General features: G+C 43.0%; 1 protein-coding gene across 1 annotated transcript in view; it reads left to right on the plus strand.

The window, feature by feature from the left end:
• The window catches only part of SEPTIN8 (septin 8), a 63,039-nt gene extending 49,839 nt beyond the window's left edge, over positions 1-13,200 (plus strand). Inside the window, exons 5-10 of the mRNA XM_069764014.1 lie at positions 2,174-2,335; positions 3,750-3,846; positions 5,320-5,488; positions 5,869-6,001; positions 7,147-7,337; positions 9,390-13,200. Of these exons, the coding sequence (XP_069620115.1) occupies positions 2,174-2,335; positions 3,750-3,846; positions 5,320-5,488; positions 5,869-6,001; positions 7,147-7,337; positions 9,390-9,393 (756 nt within the window). The 3' untranslated portion in view covers positions 9,394-13,200. The remainder of the gene's footprint in view (positions 1-2,173; positions 2,336-3,749; positions 3,847-5,319; positions 5,489-5,868; positions 6,002-7,146; positions 7,338-9,389) is intronic.
• The last annotated feature ends 719 nt before the right edge of the window (positions 13,201-13,919 follow it).

Consider the following 13,919-nt stretch of genomic DNA (forward strand, 5'->3'; position numbering starts at 1 on the left):
AAGCAATAGAGGGGTTCCATAGGATTAAAGGGAGATGGCTGCTTTCTTCCATAAACAGCACCACAGCTGTGCTCTGGTTGTGTGTGGCATTGCAACTAAGCAGAACTGAACCACAATACCAGACACCGCTCATAGACCGATGTCGTGTGGTTTCTAGAAGCAAGCAGCCATGTTCTTCTATTCTTGTATAACCCCTTTAACAAGGCTTGAATCTAATCCTGCAGCTGTGTATTGGTTACATTGGCTGCTTGGCTCCTGTTAATAGTCAGTCTTCCTTTTTTTTTTTCCCCCTACAATATGCTGGAGGAGAAAGGCCATGTTCTTCCCAGTCTTGATAAGTGTGGTGGAGGCCTCTTAATGAATAAAGCCCATCTGGCAGATCTTGCCCCACTCCCTGACTGGAGAAGGATTTCTGGTGTAAGGGTACCGTCTCACAGTGGCACTTTGGTCGCTACGACGGCACGATCCGTGACGTTCCAGCGATATCCTTACGATCTCGCTGTGTCTGACACGCTACTGCGATCAGGGACCCCGCTGAGAATCGTACGTCGTAGCAGATGGTTTGAAACTTTCTTTCGTCGTCTAGTGTCCCGCTGTGGCGGCATGATCGCATGGTGTAACAAAGGTGTGCACGATATTGTATACTATGTGCGCATAGTAACCAACGGCTTCTACATCGCACATACGTCATGAAATTATCGCTCCAGCGTCGTACATTGCAAAGTGTGACCACAGTCTACGACGCTGGAGCGATAATGGAGCGATGCTGGAGCGTCACGGATCGTGCCGTCGTAGCGACCAAAGTGCCACTGTGAGACGGTACCTTAAGTCTCATCATCCATTAGATGAGCTATGGTGTCCCGCTCCTGTGTGTTCCACACCGTTCCCCCCCCTGTCCTGCTCCAGCTCCTTCCATTTTGGCGGCATTGGGTGAAACTGGCTTAAAAGCGCCAGAAGTCTCCCAAATTTTTTTGCAACTTTTCAAAGCAATTTACTCCAGAATTGTCTCCATTTGAGTTTCATGAATCATATGAGACACATTTCCATTCTGAAAGTTGTTTCTGATCATCCTCCTTGATGATATTGCGCTTTCTTGTGCATTTAGTTGGAATGTGAAGATCTTGTCTGTCCGGTCTCCAGTCACATTACCTTCACATGACTAACCCACGGCTGTACAGAACCATCTATTAGACCAGCAGCTGATATTTAACCATCCAGCCATGTGCATTTTTTTATTCTTTGTGTATGGCCAAAATTTAAAGGGATTGTTAGGAGAACACTGATGGCGTGCTGCAACACCTCACATAATCTAAAGGGTGGGCAATGTCTATGTCAAAACACATATGGCCTCATTTATCAAGACAGTCTAAACAAAACTTCCCCAATGATAAGTCGGCCAAAGTTCATCGGCAGCTAAAGGTGGCGTTTCCACCCGAGACATTTATGGATATGCAGTAAATGTCTTCAAGTCCCACCTCTAGGACCACCAACTCTAGCCACGCTTCCACCCCTCACTTGGTGAGGTGCCTGCTGCTCCCAGAAAGAAAATGAATGGAACGGTTGCTGTCCACATGACTTCTATCGGAGTCCTGGAAATGGCTGCCCACGTTCTGGAGAGTACGCCTGCCTCTATCAGATGTACCGTGGCCATGCCAGAAGTGTTTGAGATGGGAATTGTAACATTTAAGGTATTTTCACATATTTAGGCTGCGTTCCCAGTTCGCGATGAGCGCACTCACTGGATGCGGGTCTTCTGGCCCAAACTCAACATATTCATAGGCATATATGAGGCTGTTGACTTCTAGTCGGGAAATATGAGGTAAATCTGTACTCTTACCACAGCTGTGTGAATCCAGTCTTAGGATTTGAGGTAAATGTTAGCTCTTTAGGGCGGACAGCTCAAACCCTCGCTAATCGCTTGTATCCAATAGCATCCAGGTCTGAGGGACCAGAAAAGCCCGAGATAATACGAATGATAAGATGTCTAACCCTCCAGTCCATGGCACCTCTATAAGTGATGGTAAAAAAAAAACAAACTCTCATTGTCAGATCCTCCAACATCCGAAACCTTTCATTGTGGCACGTAAACAGTAAAAGGTGGCAAAAAGTCCGAACTCTGGCGTCTGTGGTTTTGATCTGGAAGCTATGAAACAATCTTCTATCTCTTCTCCAGGTTAATATCATTCCGATAATCGCTAAAGCTGACACCATTTCCAAGAGTGAGCTCCACAAGTTCAAGATCAAAATCATGAGCGAGCTCGTCAGCAATGGGGTCCAGATCTACCAGTTTCCAACCGATGATGATGCAGTGGCCGAGATTAACTCTGTGATGAACGTAAGTAAGCGGATCGTGAAAAACCGCCTCAGTGTGATTAGCCATTCACTTGTCATAATGGCAGATGTCAGTGCCTGGATGTGATGATCAAAAAGTGGCGTTTTTGTTTTATACATCTGTATCCGCCAATAATGATCCTGAAAGGTTCAGTGTTTACATCTGCTGAGGTGACTTGTCGTCTTCATTGTGTGTGAAGGTATTCTGGGCTAAATCTAAATTTGTGCAGTGCCGCTAGATCACTGCAGATTGCTGAATCCTCACTGCAATATGCACACTGTCAGGATTCTGCTCCTTTGGTTGTTCCTTTGTGGGACGCATGCTAGGTCTTCATGACGGCACTTGCCCAACAGAAATTAGAAGCTTGGAGTTAATTGCGACATTAATAAAGTCCAGATAGCATGTCCCACTTCCTTACAATCTCCGGTTATGGAGTTTCTTAGCTGGACCTCTTCTTGTGTCAGAGTCCAGTGCATTTCTACTGCTGCTCCATGGTGCCATCTACTGGTAATGAAAGGAATGTTACATTTCTGGTGTAATATTTTCAGATTGTCATAAATTCCTGATGTAGGTAGCAATGTAATTGCTATTGGCCCATCTCCACACAGCATCCACTTTTTAAAATCGGGCATCATCCCCTCGGTTGTAATGTAAATACTAGATGATGATCTGATTGTGAGATCTAAACCCCTCCATTCGCCACGTATCGCCATATTGTGAAGTGTGAGCATAGGTAAGCACTCGGTATGAAAAGCTCAAAGCTATCTGTATATTGGGAGTTACTACACCATTTATTGTGCTGCTCTCTCATTAATTTGGGGCAGAACAGCGTTGATATTATTTTTTCCAATGTTATTTAAAGGAAACCTGTCCGTAGGATCAAACCTCCTAAGCTTTAATTATTTGGCCATGTAGGTCATAGGAATTTTAATAAAGGCATAATTTGATATTTGTGATCCCATGTGGATTTCCTTGGAATAAGACATTTTTTTCAATATGTAAATGAGCTGTTAAGATCTATGGGCCGTACATAGATCTCCCTGAGAATCTGCCTCCAGAGCTTACTGTAAATGGAAGGAACGTTACCAGTGTGAGACATGTAGTTACGTCCATTCTGCTCTCCTGATCTACAGGTCTCACACTGACATTTAAAACCAGGTCTGGCAGATTCTCATGCAGATCAGGGTCCGACCCATAGTCCTTAACAGTTCATTTACATATATGAAAAAACGTGGATTTCTCTGTAATAAGACAACGGATGGCAGATATCACTTTATCATGTTCTTCAGCCCCCTATGACGTACATGCTCATATAGACGGCTTAGGAGGGTTGATCCTACTGACTGTTTCCCTTTAACACTGGCGCTACTAACTGACTGCTCACTCATGGAGGTCTCCTTTTCCTTTGTGTTCTTAGGCTCACCTTCCCTTTGCAGTAGTGGGGAGCACAGAGGAGGTGAAAGTTGGGAATAAGCTGGTTAGGGCCAGACAGTACCCATGGGGCGTTGTACAAGGTATGTACCCAGTTGTGTTTATTGCTTTATCTGTCGGGCCCCCCGTGGCCCCAAAACCACCAGGAGTTGTCTGCATATATAAACCCCCTGCACTTGGCATGTTCTCACGCCCCTGTGGGTGTTTTAACATGACCTCCAAGAGAGTCCTCGCCATACGAACCTGCGCATGGTCGCAGGTCTTCTGACAAAACGCTCGTGTGAGGGAGCCCGAAAGCGGAGAGTCTGACCTTTAAGCCTCGATTGCTTATATCAATGTCTCTTCAATATGTTTGGGGGAAACAGCTGAAGTGGCCAAAACTTGTATCACTGTCCTGATATTTCTGTCCCTAGCTGTATATTTCATTTTATGTATGTGGAATATAAAGATGGTTTAACATTCACTGACATTATTTAGTTTTCCAGCGCCATTAATGCCATGGTGCTGTATATGTGAAAATGGTTTCCATACGTATTGTGTACATAAATAACTGCAGACTGGTACAGAGTGGGGGTGGACACTGCCCTCGGGGGCTTACAATGTATCCATATTTTACTCTATGGATTTTTCTTGAATTCATCTGTGGAACACCCATGCATCATTAAGAGAATCTGTCAGCGGGTTTTTCTATTTAATCTGAGAGGAGCACAAAGCATGTCGCCTTGAATATAGGAATGTATCAGTTGTAATAGTAGTTTCAATACAATGAGAGTTTTATCAGTAGGAGATGATCGCTGCAGGACCAGATGTCCAGCTAGTCCGTGTAACCCCGCCCTCACCACTGATTGACAGGCTGCTAACAATGTACTGTGTACACAGGAAGCTGACAATCAGGGGTGTGGGTGCGGTTATACACAGCTCAGCATTCTGAGCACTGCTACACCTGCAACAGAGAAAACAGGGATTCTAGCAAACTGCACCATGCAGCCCAGTAAGTGACACTATCGCTGGCATCAGGATCTCTGCCCCTACATCATGCTGCTTTCAAATTCCATAGCAAAACCCTGCTGACAGATGCACTTCAAAGTAACATTTAGGCTGAAAGCAAATGTTCAAAGTACTATGTCAATTAAACTAATTAAGAGTCCCTATAATTTGCTAAAAATTGTTACACACCTTGTAAAAATCCCTGAGTTCCTCTAATTTGGCCTCTCTCTTCTCCGGTTTCAGCTGCGTTGTTCCATTGCAGAGAGATTCCCATTTGTTTTTTTTTTTCTGGAGAGCAGTATGTGAAATCTCTGCTTTTCAGTCTAACTGGGCGTTACTTTCCAATCTTCTCTGGGGGCGTGTGCTTTCACCGCTGCCAATCACAGCTCAGCATCTAATTTGCCAGATTTAATTCAACTTTTTTGAGCAAGCGACAGGCCGTCTTTAAGAAATAACCCTTCTACCGTAGCACAAGCTGGAGCTCCTCCGATATATTTCACGCCGTCTTTGCTTCTCTTTGAAGGTTATTGATAGAAATATTAAAAATCTCTCTTCCTGTTGATCTGTAGTTGAAAACGAGAGCCACTGTGACTTTGTAAAACTGCGAGAAATGCTGATCCGGGTGAACATGGAGGACCTGAGAGAGCAGACGCACACTCGCCACTATGAGCTGTACAGACGCTGCAAGCTGGAAGAGATGGGCTTCAAAGACACGGACCCCGACAGTCAGCCATTCAGGTTGGTATGGGGGGGAGTAATACAGGGGGGTAATGCAGATCAGACAAAAGAACCCGCCAGAGAATACAGTGAGCCATGCCCCTTTGGCAAAGAACATTAAAACTGGCACTAAATAAAAGTCTAGATCTGTGTAACCATATGGCGGATTTCAAGAAAAAAAACCCCAATACTGCGGGAAGGCGGAGGAATGAAGCGAGCGCAGAGACTGTACACTTCTGCCCTCTTTAGCTGGTTTTATGCAGAGATCTCGGTGTAACTGCAGGGGTGCCGCCATGTACACTCTCGCCGCCCCAGGCTCGTGTAGTATAGCGGTATAATGACGTTAATGAGGCTTTACAGACCGCAGTCACATGAAATACTGTTCTGTCTGCTGTGGTTAGTCTGCAAGAGACGTATGAAGCCAAAAGGAAAGAATTTCTGGAGGACCTGCATCGGAAAGAGGAAGAAATGCGGCAGATGTTTGTGAACAGAGTGAAGGAAACGGAGGCCGAACTGAAGGAGAAGGAGCGCGAGGTTGGTGACCGTCTCCCTACTTCCATCCTTGTGGGTGCAGTGTGTATGAAGACATTAGTGGCCAGATTGGTGAAGAATTTAGACATTTGGAAACGTATTGTCCCTGACTGGGGAAGTCTCCATGTTACATTGGAGATTTTGTATTATTAATATGGTAGGATTAATTTATTAGCGGCTGATAGGAATTTTGGAAAAGTTTAGCGCTGGCTCCGGCGGGGAATTTAAGTATTTTGCTGGGGATTCAGAAATGGTTGTCTGAGTAGTGAACAGCCTTTAATTTTTTACTTTGTCAATCTAATGCCAGTATTTCTAAACATTAGAAATGGAGGTTAGATGGAATCTGTCAGCAGGGTTTTGCTACGCCATCTGAGAGCAGCATAATGTAGAGGCAGAAACCATGATTCCGGCTATGTTACGCGGCTGCTTGCTGCAGTCTTGATAAAATCTCTTATCTACTGTAGATCTACCAGTTCTCTTAAGGGCGCAGTCAGAAGGGCATATAACATGGATGACTATCGTATCGCAGTGCTTGAACTGTCCGGCAGCTCTCCTGACCCGAGCGTGACCGCTACATAGCCTGTATTTCTATCGTGCTTGGCTCAGGAGAGCCGCTGGACAGTCTGAGCATTGTGATACGATCGTCATCCATGTTATGCGTCCGTCTGACTGCGCCCTTATGCTTAGCTGTGTATAACCCTACCAACACCACTAATTGACAGCTTTCAGTGTACGCTGTGCATAGGCAGGAAGCTGTCAATCATTGCTAGGGCTTACATAGCTTATCAATATGTAGGACTACATGGTCGAAGGTTTACTAGTAAACTGCTAATAAAACGGTTTTATAAAAACTACCACTAAAGTCCAGTAAGTGGTCCATTGCTGGAATCAGGGTCTCTACCCCTACATCATATTGCTCTGATTATATTGCAGGACCTGATGAAAGATTCCCTTTAAAAAATGGTAACTTGACAAAAAATGGGAATCTGTATAATTAGATTGCTTTATGTGTAGAAGTGATGCCATCTGGCCCTAGCATGAATTGCTGTGGATTTTAGCCTCATGTTTTCCCCTTGATTGGTCAATACTTAATAAATCAATGGCAAAAAAAAAGGGTGATCTAATTGTAATAAACACAACTCTTGCAGCTACAAGAGAAGTTTGCACATCTAAAGAAGATTCACCATGATGAGAACAAAAAGCTGGAAGATAAAAGGAAGGATTTAGAAGAAGAGATGAATTCATTCAACAGACGGAAAATGGCCGTGGAGTCGCTGCAGTCCCAGTCATTCCAAGCAACTTCTCAGCAGCCTCTAAAGAAGGACAAGGACAGGAAAAAGTAAGTGCCTGCAATGAACCTCCGCCCTCCCTTCTGCCTGTAAGCATGTGCTGTCCTCCATTGTGTGTAGGGAAGCTGCTCCGCAACACAGCCCTGTTCATAAAAGGGGTTAAAGATGACCACTGGACACTACTAAGGAGACCCTCCTCAATGAGACGAAAACTGCTAACAAAAATATATTTTGTATGTAATGGAAGGTCATCAAATATCAAGAAACCTTTAAAAATTGTCTATTTAATTAGATATATTTAAAAATGGAAATAAATACAAAGTAATCCCACCAAGCAGCAGCAAGCTATAGATGATCACTAATAACCACCCTACAGATGCCCTAAGTGACCCTCTACCTGGGTCTACCTTGCAGCGGAGGTTGGCAGTCCCCGCGTGTCCCTGTGAGTCATTGGGGAAAAAATCAGTCATTCAATCCATCAGGGCTGCCCTGCATACTAAAGAAACGGGGGTTTCTGTGGGTTTACTTTGCATTTATTTCCATTTTTAAATATATCTAATAAAATTGACAATTTTTCAGATGTTCTTCAAAGCTGCTAACAAACCTCATCTCGTGGTGGCCTCATACCGAATCCTCTACAGCAGTGTCTCCCAACCCAAGAGCCACCAACAGGTCATGTTCTCGGGATTTCCTTAGGATTGAACAGCTGATGGAATTAATGCTTGAGCAGGTGATGAAATGATCACCTGTGCAATACTAAGGAAATCCTGAAAAGTGGACTTGCTGGTGGGTCTTGAGGACTGGAGTTGAGGAACACTGGCCTACAGGAATGATGGGCCTCCTTCACACAGCGGCATCACATGTTGTAAGTGACTGGGATGGGGCTGCTGTATAAGTGCACGCAGCCTCACTGTACCCCTGGAAGCCTCCGACTTCTTCACAGGGGTCTTTTCTGTACACATTGTGGTATACTCGTTAACCACATGGTCCTCACGGTCATTCGGGATCTAAACTCTCCTGTTCTGGGGAATGTACTCTCAGATTAGAGGTAAACCCTTTTATCAGCTTTATGGGGCTGTGGTGGAATTTTGTGCCTTCTGCTCAGATTAAAGTTCTCCACAATTCACTTGGCACAAATGATATTTTACTAATAAGACCTTACCTATAAGCCTGTACCTGTAAGCGTTACGGTGTCCGTATTCGGAGCGGTCGAGGTGCAGATGTCTACGTGGGTGTTAAACCTTTATCTTACTCCTCCAGAAGTTTTGATGGGGAAGATGTTCACTTGCATACATAGTGTACAGTATGCTTTCTAGGTGCTGATGTGCCAGATTTCACCAGAAGGAGGTGGTTTCTCCAGATCTTACATTCAGGCCTCGCTTCCTAATGGCCATCAGGATCTCACTTCTCATGTGCGTCATGATTTGACTTTTTTCTTTGTTCCCATCTCAGAGCAGTAAACTAGAAATATGAGGGCTGATGTGAGCCTAGCTTGTAATCTCACCTCTTTATATCTCCATTCTGCATGCAACATGCCACAGTATTTGTTTCTCATGTTTTCGTGAGCACTTGATCTGCAACTTTTGGATCGTTCAGGTCAATGAATGGAGAGAAAAAGGGGAAACCAGCTCACTGGCTTAGAGGGGGGGTTATTCAGGAATTTGTTTATTTTTTTTCTATGGGTCTAAGACCTTACAAGCAGGTAGTTGCTAACTACCTCTTATCAGCAGAGGAACTCTTCTGTTCCGCTATGCTCTGTTGTCGTCATGCTGATTGACAGTTGGATCCCCGCAGTAAGGCAGCAGGGAGCAGCTGAATCACTGGCAGGAGCAGTCAGTAGAGATTGATGTCGGGAAGGACAGGCAGGTTTTTTTTCTTTTCTTTTTTTTTTTAATTTAAAACTAAAAAATGCCTAGTAAATGTGCAGTACACGAAGGCAACAAGACAGAAACCCATCAGTCTTTGCCATCAGGACCAATATTACATTACCATTTGCTTTTATGAGTTGGCCACTTCCTTTTGATTCCTTTTTGTTTTCTGTTCAGTTTTGGCATTGACTGTTTCCTCCTATATTTATTTTGCTTTTATTTTCTTCTTTTCAGTTGAGATGCACAGACTTACATGTCAAGATTGGACTTACAGGTTTCATGTCATTACATTGCATGAATTCTTCCCATCCATCCTAACATTGTATGAGTGGACCAAAGCAGACAGACTACCTGGATACTGCAGTTTACATCGCACCCAGTCATTGTATTATGTGCAGGAATAATGTGAGTCCTATGAAATCTAGACGCTCGAAGCTTTCTAATATCTATGCAACACCTTAAGTGTATTTAAAGGCCTGTCTACCATGTGCAGAATACGAGACCTCCGGGATGTCTTACTCTACTCCTGTCTGGCTGTAGATAATATTCACAGAGGGTAGAAATTTCCTTTTATATTGTTATCGTGACCATTCCTGAGAAAGCAATATTTGCGTATAAACCTTGAATTCTGAGAGCCTTTACCTGCCTGGTAAGTAATAGAAAGTGTTTTACTCCCCTTATCCATAATAAACCTATTGACCAGATATTGTAACTAAAAATGAGTGCACGGAATCTGAAAAATGGTTCATGTTGTATCACATACGAATATTTCGGAAGCTAGCATCATCAGAAAATGAGTCTATGTATCCCACTAATGAGTGAACTGTGAATGTGTCAGGGAGCTCGTTCTGATGGCCGGGTATGTAACACATGCTGATTTATGAACACATCATAATCCAGTAGAACAAAGTTTGGAAGAAAGAGAAGGTTTTGCTTTAACCCTTTCTCAGAACTTACTGACTGATTTACAGTGAGCTCATTTTGCAGTCTATATACTGTGGTTCTGTATTCATACCCCAAAAAAAAGATCCTGAAGTGTCTATCCTGTATAACACCGTGCTTAACTCATCATCGCCAACTTCTGATGTGATTGGGACAAGTTGCATTCACCCACTATTATTTTTAACATTTTATGCATTTTTTTGATAAGGGATAATTTCGCTATTATGAGCAAAACATGTACAGTATCTTAAAAGCGGTATTCTGGGCAAGAATATCGATGGTTTTGTTATAGGGAGTCAAATGTTGATTAATGGGTATATGACCCTTAAGACCTTGAGTTTAGCAATAAAAAAGGGAATGTCACAGCCCTCTTTTTTCATCTACCTGCATGGTACTCCAACTCTGCCCCATTAAAGGGAATGTGTCAGCAGGTTTTGGCTACCTCATCTGAGAGCAGCATGATGTAGGCAAAGAGATGCTGAATCCAACAATGTGTCACTTAGTTTACTGGGTGCAGCCATTCTCACACAATCAGTTTTTTGATTTGGCAATGAAGCAGAGCTGAGAAAGCTAACCCCGCCCACACCATAGCTAACCCCGCCCACACCAGGCTCTGCTTGTACTTTTGTCTGTAGGCAGTGAGGTGCTCATCACAGGAGGGGGTGTGGCTAGACCAGGAGGCACTGCTTGGTCCCAGCAGTGATAAGCAATCATTGTAAGCAAACAAAACCACTGAGCTTGATAAGTGAGGCATCCCTGAAATCTGTGTTTTAACCGCTACCTCCTGCTGGTTTCAGTTCACATGGCAAAAACTTGCTGACAGACTCCCTTTAAGTGATTTTGCCTATCTGTAGGTATACTGGTGCTCCGACCCCCAATAATTCTACGTTTCTCCCCAAAACACTTCTCTATAAACAACGACAATCGGAAGAATACATCAGCTGCAGTTTTATTGACGTCACTTTGTACAGAACTATCGAGATGTTTGTTGTTTTTTTTTTTTTTTATCTATGCTTCTATACATTAATTGTATAAAATATTTAAGCTCTTAGTGACTAAATTAATCCTGTATAACGTTTTAGTTTTATATATTTTGGCTGACATTTATACTATTTTATAATATATACATTTCCATGGACAGTAGTTATCTTGTGACATTTGCTATAATTTAGAGGGGGGTACAAAAAAACTTTTTTTTTTCTTTTTTTTGTAAGTAATGTATTTTATACATTTTGCATCCAATGACGCTCCAGTGTCGGGGTAAATGCATTTTTTGTAAAGCTTCTAGTTCTCTACGTGATACATGACTGCTTTTTTATGCTGTTACCTTCTGTAAGTATTTAGGAGGAAGGCAGCAGAGTTTCTCTTCTATTTGTTACCATCCACTACGGGCATTTATTTAAAGGTAGGTAGTAGTCACTAACCGTTGTTAAGCAGGAAACAATAGAGAATTATCAACAACCTTCAACATGGTTGCATTGTTATTTCCCTAAATTATTCCCTAAATGATTATTTTAGTGTCCAAACACCTAAGCAGGCAAAGCCCACTGATATTAAGGCTACAGGCAGATACATGGCAGATCAGAGTGTGGAGAGGGAGGAAAGCATTCAATTTTAAGGGAAGGCAGAGCATACATGATCAGAGAGGAGGGGAAAGTATACACATTAGCAAGCAGAATGTACAGAAAAGCAATTTCACTTTCAGGACCCCATCACTGCATGGTTTGAGTCTGGTACTACAGCTTGACTACATTTAACTACTGTGGCTGAGATACAGTACCACAAACAACTTGTGTTGGATTTGGGGGAAAAACGTTATCGAGTGTTTTTTTTTGTTTTTTTTTTTTAATAAAAAAAAAAATTGTCAAGTTTTTTTTTTTGGTCCTGGACAACCCTGCACCAGATTTGACCCTGCAAAACTACTGACTATACTAGATGATAGACCTACAAAACAGGGTAAGGATTAGTGATGAGCGAATGTGCACTGATGAGGTTTTATCTGAGCATGCTGGGTGCCGAGTGCCTTCAGCGTGCTTGTAAAATGTCCAAGTCCCCGCAGCTGCATGTCTCACAGCTGATAGACAGCCACAACACATGCAGGGATAGCCTGTTAGACAGTGTTGCAGCTGTCTAACAGCTGTGAGACATGCATCCGCGAGGACTTGAACATATTATTCCGAAGACACTCTTTATCCGAGCACGTTCGCTCATCACTTATCTAGATCCATCAGCAAGAGCAAGAAATTGTTGTTTCAGTCCAAATCACAGTGGTTGCAAGTGCCTGAAAAGTGGCCCCTTCATGTTCAGGACCCCAGGCAAGAGGGCATGGAATATGCTCACTGCGGAATGAAAACTGCAGAGCAGGCTGTCAGTCAAGGAGCGGTGGGCGTGGTTACAGTGCACTGTGTGAAACTCCGCCCTGATGACTCTAAACAGCTGCAGGGAGAATATCACTTTCTTTTCTCCCTACAGCTGTGTTTCCAATTAAACTGTGGCACAAGTTTAAAACGTCATTTACCTGCAGATTACCACTATGGATGCAGGTAAATTACATTTTTTTTTTTTGTTCCTTTTAACTGTATATTTAGGATGCAACACCCTATAGTTCTACTAGGCCAAGATGGAGCCTATGGTGAACAATTTAAACTGCAGATGGGTCTGAATTACATACACTATACTCAAAGCAACCACAACAAACACTGCCACATCCAGACACAATGATAGAATTTTACTTTTCGGTGTTTTTTTTTTTTTTTTTTTGAATGATTCCCCTTTTACTGGGTCAATAATTTCCTGCACATTGTTCCTGTAGCTTAAGGTACTTCTTCCCATCCAGTTTGTCTATCTTGCAATTTATGGTGCTGGATCCGTTGACAACTTTCTTCCTTCCTTGTGTTTATTGAGGTGTATATTGTGTTATATAACATTGTTTTACTCACTTTACAGTGGCCAAACCTCACTTGTAAGACAATACATTAAGGTTTGCGTTGTTATTATTGCCATTGTGAATTTGTATTTTATTTTTGGAGATTCACCTCTCCTTGTACTTTTTTTTTTTTTTTTGTTTGTTTGTTTCTTTTTATTAAATGTCACTTTTATTTTGCATTGTGTTTGTGTTTTATTTATGCCATAATTCATATAGTGTTTGTGAATAGGCTGTCAGGACTCTGACTGGACAGAATAACTCCATAGTATTCACATTAATGCTACGTATACCTTGGCTACATGCAGGCTAATTGAAAAAAAAAAAAACATACCCTGCAGCCTGACTAGGCTGGGATCTCATTGGGTGGTCCCTGTATGCGATGGTTAGAACCAACATAAAGTGGTCCAAGGAAACGCTATAGATGAGCAGACAATGTTGAAGGCAAAGACTGACCCGTCCCGTCTGATCCCACGGCATTGGGTAATGCTGGCAATGATGGTTGTAAGCACGCTAGCGGTGTAACTGATGATGGGTCCGTTCCCATGCTGACTCCTGTGCTGCCATTCTGCACTGGGCACAGGAGTATCAGAACAGGGTTGAACACTACATTTTCTTGCATGTGTGGGTTTTCCTCTGTACACATCACCTCCCTATAGTTAGTTGCAGATAACAGCCATTTCCAACTGTACCCCTAATGGCAGTGACTGCCACCCTATCAGAATTTTTCAGGAATGGCTTGAGGAATCCTAAGATTTAAAGGGTTGATGTTTGTAAGTGAAAACCAGCTACATAAAGAAGCCACAGGCCCCGTCGGTGCAGCCATGCCTTCAAGGGACAAGTCATTCTGTGCCGACAGAGTAAGGCGCTCAGTGCGTCATGGCAGGGGCCATCATTTT

Source organism: Ranitomeya imitator, chromosome 4 (assembly GCF_032444005.1).
Source record: "Ranitomeya imitator isolate aRanImi1 chromosome 4, aRanImi1.pri, whole genome shotgun sequence".
Lineage (NCBI taxonomy): Eukaryota > Metazoa > Chordata > Amphibia > Anura > Dendrobatidae > Ranitomeya > Ranitomeya imitator.